Source organism: Acyrthosiphon pisum, chromosome A1, assembly GCF_005508785.2.
Source record: "Acyrthosiphon pisum isolate AL4f chromosome A1, pea_aphid_22Mar2018_4r6ur, whole genome shotgun sequence".
Lineage (NCBI taxonomy): Eukaryota > Metazoa > Arthropoda > Insecta > Hemiptera > Aphididae > Acyrthosiphon > Acyrthosiphon pisum.
This window is the reverse complement of record NC_042494.1, coordinates 122,313,483-122,319,210: the sequence shown is the minus strand read 5'-3', so window position 1 is coordinate 122,319,210 and position 5,728 is coordinate 122,313,483. Positions and strand designations below refer to the sequence as shown.

General features: G+C 32.0%; 1 protein-coding gene across 3 annotated transcripts in view; it reads right to left on the bottom strand.

Moving 5' to 3' along the window:
- Nucleotides 1-5,728, bottom strand: part of LOC100573090 — a 25,850-nt gene continuing 20,122 nt past the window's right edge. For all 3 annotated transcript variants that reach the window (XM_008191832.3, XM_029488190.1, XM_029488189.1), the window contains 5 exons: nt 2,306-2,632; nt 1,681-1,792; nt 1,490-1,601; nt 1,110-1,334; nt 1-509 (listed from right to left, as the gene is read on the bottom strand). In XM_008191832.3, the coding sequence (XP_008190054.1) occupies nt 160-509; nt 1,110-1,334; nt 1,490-1,601; nt 1,681-1,792; nt 2,306-2,632 (1,126 nt within the window). In that variant the 3' untranslated portion in view covers nt 1-159. The remainder of the gene's footprint in view (nt 510-1,109; nt 1,335-1,489; nt 1,602-1,680; nt 1,793-2,305; nt 2,633-5,728) is intronic.

Below are 5,728 nucleotides of genomic sequence, written 5' to 3'. Positions count from 1 at the left end.
TAATAAATGTCCAAAATTGTATATTAAAAATTCACGAATAAATTCTTATTAGCATAAAACAAATTTATAGCTATTATTTAGCAATAAAATAGACATACAGAAAAAACATGCAAATGCAATAAGCCTCGATCCCTAAAATAGCAATTTGTGTACGCCATCTTAGAGTACCGTCTCGTCGAAAATCACTTCGACCCTGTTGCTGACGTTGCTGTTTTGGCGCCGCAATGTGCTGGGGCGCCGTGGTCGCTGGGCCGCTTCCGCGTTGAGCTCCAGGTCGATCGTCTCCAGCGCTGTCACTGGTGTCGACGCCGACGCTGCGGCTGATTGCTTCTGTCCGTCCAACCGGTACAGTGGGATGTCGCCCGACTGCTGGTCCCTGGGAAGCATCGGTTCGCGCTCCTCGTCGGCCGAAGACGATTGCCCGTCCATGCTGGCGTATGCCGTGGTGCTATCCGAAAGTTGCGTGGTCAACACCGGTATCCAGCACCTCCGCGGACCGTGCACCGGACCTACGTGAATCGTATGGCGTTTAATAATAGTATTATCGATATTATGACTATTTTAGTCAATCTCGACCTTCGACAATACGCATACTATTGGCATTGATTTAGGGCTAAAGTTTTCACATATTATAAAAAACGTAGAATGATATTTGAATTTATTCGCTCACAATTACAAAATATGGGTTCTACACCTGGAATGTAGGAGAGGTGCAGGGTAATGATATCTCATCCAAAGGAGATGGAAAGGTCCCGAGAAATAGATATTTAAGTATTTTGGTTACAAATAAGAGGCGTCTCTTGGTTGATTTCTACTGGGAGGCGAACTCATTATAATATAGGTACATATCTACCTATGTACGTGTGTAGGCAGGACTAGATTAGGGCGAGAACGTGCGATAGTGCTTAGCATAAATAGGGCCGCTCACTCATCATTAATTTGGGTTGGTGGCAGAGGGGAAAGGAGGAATTTTATTTGGGTCATTAAAATATTTTAGTACGATTGGCTAAAATATCTCAATCCAGCCCTGTACGTATGTGTATTATTGATAATAGTATAGGTGTCCTATAATAACTATATTAATAGTTAATACTATTATAATAACTCACTTTCGCCGGGATCCGCGAACAACGACGCCTTTCGGTCTCTATATCGTTTCCAAGCGTTCGACCTGACCGTTCCTTTTGTTCCCGTGTTGACGGCGTCATAGCTGACGCTTCTGTAAATCGCTTGCCGCCAATGGTCGTTGCGCGCAGCACGCGTCTGATCATCGAAACTTTTTGCTTGACCAAGCTGCTCGTTCAGCGAGTACATTTTGTGCGTTATGTCTTTACCTGCGGTGCACACATTACCAAGAATGCGTTATTTAAAACTTTGTTAGTCAAATATCGACAAGTAAATTGTATGGTTTTCCTCCCCGACCTGTTAGGATCAAACTATGGTCTCCGTCGAATTGTATCAAATATTTAAAAGGAAAGGACTGACTTACCTATGATACTAGTAAGTACAGCGTGCAATTGGGTTCTGTGTTTAAATATCCGATTGAGCTTTGAAAGTTGCCAACATAAGTAAACACAATCTTCAGCAGCCGTTATCGTTACCTAAAAATTGATTTAGATTCTAATAAACGAGTACAACTTACTAATATTATAATATATTAATACTATATAACGGTCGTACTTGGAACATAGTTTCTCCGTGCATTAGAGCTGAAGCCATCCATTCGGGCGAATCAATGAATTGATACGAACTGATATTGTGCAACTGTGTACCTTCGCAAGTAACACCACACCTAACCATATAAAACCCATTTCAACACTGTGTACGGTATAGGTACCTTTATAATGGTTAGTATCTACCATCGTATAATAAATTGTTAGATTCGTTTTTATTCCTAGGTTAATTTTATTTTGTACAGCATTTATATATATTTAAATATAGGTAGGTATTATGTAGCTGTAAATATATAATTTAATATAATATATTTATAATGGAACTACTTTTTATACTCAATTCATTCTGATATTAAACATAAGAGTGTAAAATGGATTATTCAGAACATACAATTTACTATGTAATGCGTTTGTAACACGGATACGACGTATATTAAGTCATATTAGTCATATTAAGTCACAAAAGTCAGTTAATTTAAAATATATTTTTTTATCTAATTTGAAAATGGGTACATCGTACATACATTTTATTTGAAGAACTGGAACCATAGTCCATAATATTGTTTATTTTTACAAACCGAATCCCATAAAATCATTATGTTCCAGCTGCGGAATTATACCGAATCACTCACCTGCCTCTGAGTAGAATGGACAGTCGCTGATCACAGGCCGTCACCGCCTCGACCGCGTAACACTCGCCGGGAGACAATTCCTCGATGGCCGCCTCCCGCGTTAGCTCCCGGAAGTGTTTCTGGCTGACTTTGAGCGGCTTGAACACCCTCAAGTACAATTCCATGAGTTCGACAGATAGCGCTGGTGGCATGAGTTTCTTACACAGTTTAAGCGTGTGAATGCCGTTGATCAGAGCCAGTGATCCGTACCAGAACAACGCATCCACCGCACACACGTCCGTGGATGCCCAAAGACCCGAGATCAGAAACCCTAAGAACAGCAACGCCCTGCTCGACATAATATACAATATAATTTGAATACACTTTTTGTTATTTTACTTGTCATGCTTAACTACGACATCAAAAATATGTACATTATACTTATTGCACAAAAATGTTAATTTATATTTTATTTCACGAAATAGTTATATTTTTAATTGGTTTGATTTAAATTTACGATGTTATGTAGACAATGTAATAATATACAATAGTATAATGGCACAGTCGCATAGATTTACTCTAACATTATATAATCAGTTGATATGTAACATGATTTAATTTATTCTTTGATTGGTGTAAATACTAAAATGGTAACCATTAAAACTTTTCGTTTTAACAAATTGCTTCAGAGAATTGTTACATTAATTTTGAAACTAGTATAGAGTAGGCATGTAGCTTCTAATGTAATTGCTCACAAAGTCACAACTAAATTGTTTCACAACTAAATATGTAAACATGAATCATCACAGCTATAGTACATAATTGTACGTATATATAATTATGAAACATGCAATAAAAGACTAATTAGTTGTTCCAACTTTTAGACACTGAAAAATGAAAAATTCCCTGAATATACAAAAGACATCCGTACTTATTAAACAACAATATTTTCTTCTATAGTTCAAAAACTGTATAGTAAATAGTTCCAACTATTGAGGTAAAAATGTAAAAAATGTAAAAATTGGTTTCAAAACAGTAACAGAATATCAAACATACCTACAAAGGTTTCTAGTCGAATAAAACTTTTAGCAGTCCCTAAATATAATTATATAAAAAAAAGGTGGGTAAGTGAATGTCGCTCTGCTGTACAGTAGGTTACAAGTGGGTCACTGTATAATGGATAGTATTAAATTTGAATTCAATGATATAATATCACTGTATAAGAAAAACGATTCTGAGTGGAGACGGTTTGTCAGTCTAGATATAAGACATAATATTATACATTTATATCTATGGTATAAAAAAAAATTTACCTACAGGCTATAATAGATACCTATCATAAATTCCAAATTAATCATATGACATTATCTATTAGATACTTATTACGCGTTATACATTAAAAAACCGTGATACTACCATAGATATATAATAGTATACTTTATAAGTTTCAAGTACCTACCCACGAATAGTATTATACAACCACAACAAAATAATTAAAATATTTATTCCAGGTTTTTTAATATGTAATTTCGTCCAAATTTTAACTCAAAATGACTATAAAAATAAACTGTGCTTATGTATTTCTTAGAATTTTTGGTAACAGAATTAAATATTTACGTGGAATCTTGTTTTAAATTTTCAATCCTTAGATATAAAAGTTAAACATTTTATAAATTTTTAACTACAAAATAATTATTCAATTTTAAATTTTATAAATGTTGTCAATATTTCAACTTCAAATGCTTATAAAAAAAATGTGTGCCTATGTATTTTTAATATTTTACAAATTGCTATTGTAACAATATATCAGGAGTCTTGCATTAAATTTTCACGCTTTTTTACCCAACAAATAAAATCTTATTGATATTTTAGAAACAAAACTAAAAAAATTGAAAACTGACAATAGGTACGTAAACAGCTCAAAAAGAGTGAAAATATTTTCAACATTTTATGGAGTATAGAAAATGAAAATTTATACATTCAGTAAAATGTTCATGTATCTACATTTATTCGTTTTTGAATAACAAATAACAATAAAATAACAAAACCGCTAAATGAGAAATCGAGTGAATATCCAATATTGTAAAAATATGAATTTCAAACGCTCATAACAATTTTATTTTATTTGCTCGTAGACATTTTTTATTTTGATAAATGTAAACGAACTTATTAAGAATCTTGTTTTACATTTTTAAATCTTAGATTTAATAAGAAAAATTTTAATGAATTCTGAACTCAAAATAATTTGCTAATTTTCGTGATTTTTCCGTATTTTGTCAAGATTTGAACTTTAAATGCTTATAAATAAAAACTATGAAATATTTTTTAAATTTCATTGTAACAATATAGTAGAAGCCTTGTATTAAATTTTCAAGTTTTTTTACCCAACAAATAAAGTTTTATTGACATTCATAGAAAAAAAAGACTAATACAATTGGAAACAGAAAATGTTCTAAAACAGTTCAAAACAAAAAAAATATTTTTAAAATTTTATCGCGTATAGAAAATGCTAATATAAAAATTCAGTGAAAATGTCATGTATATACAGTTATATATACCTACATATTTTGTCAAAAACTGATTTTGCATAAAAATTCCCGTCTTTCCTTAATTTTTATTTTGTTTTTCATGGCGCTTTTGAAAACTATTGGGATGTCTCTACTATACTAGATTCACTATTATATCTTATCGAACAAGAAGCAGTTTTATTGTCGCAAACGGCTACCCTTTAGCTACCTATTGGCTATTATAGGGGTTAAATATAAGCTATAAACACCCTAGGCCCTAGGGCCTAGGGCAAGAGCTAAGAGCTAAGAGCTCTTGTATTTGGGGTATGTGATATTAATTTAAAATTTTTCGTTATTTTATACACTATTGATATATTATAACGGCTAGATCACTGTTAACGTCATTGTTATAATGTTGAAACTTGAAACTATATTATTATATTTATTTATATACATTATATCAATTGACATCTATTGTTCCAGATGTTAAAAATTGTACCTATTGTATAAATTTAACAATAAATTCAGATGACCAAGTCAAGGAAACTATAAAAATTATAATAAAAAAAAAAATGAAAACATTGTTATAATCCCATTGAAATAGTATCAAAATTATTTTTAAATTTTATAAATTGTTTAAACTATTTACGTGTTATAGTTAAACTAGGTATGTATAGTGTATATAGTAAATTATATGTATCGAAAAGAAATAATTCCATTACAATATAATAATATAACATAATATAAAATGAGAATAAAATTACCCATAAACATAACACATGAGGTCGCCTTAATATACAGTTACTTTTTACCAACGTTTTCCGGGGTTTTATTTAAACAACATTATTACCTATGTTGAACTATGTGATTATTTCATAACATAATATTGGGTTTATCAAATCTGTCTTCGATTTTTATCTGTCATGCGTAAAGACCC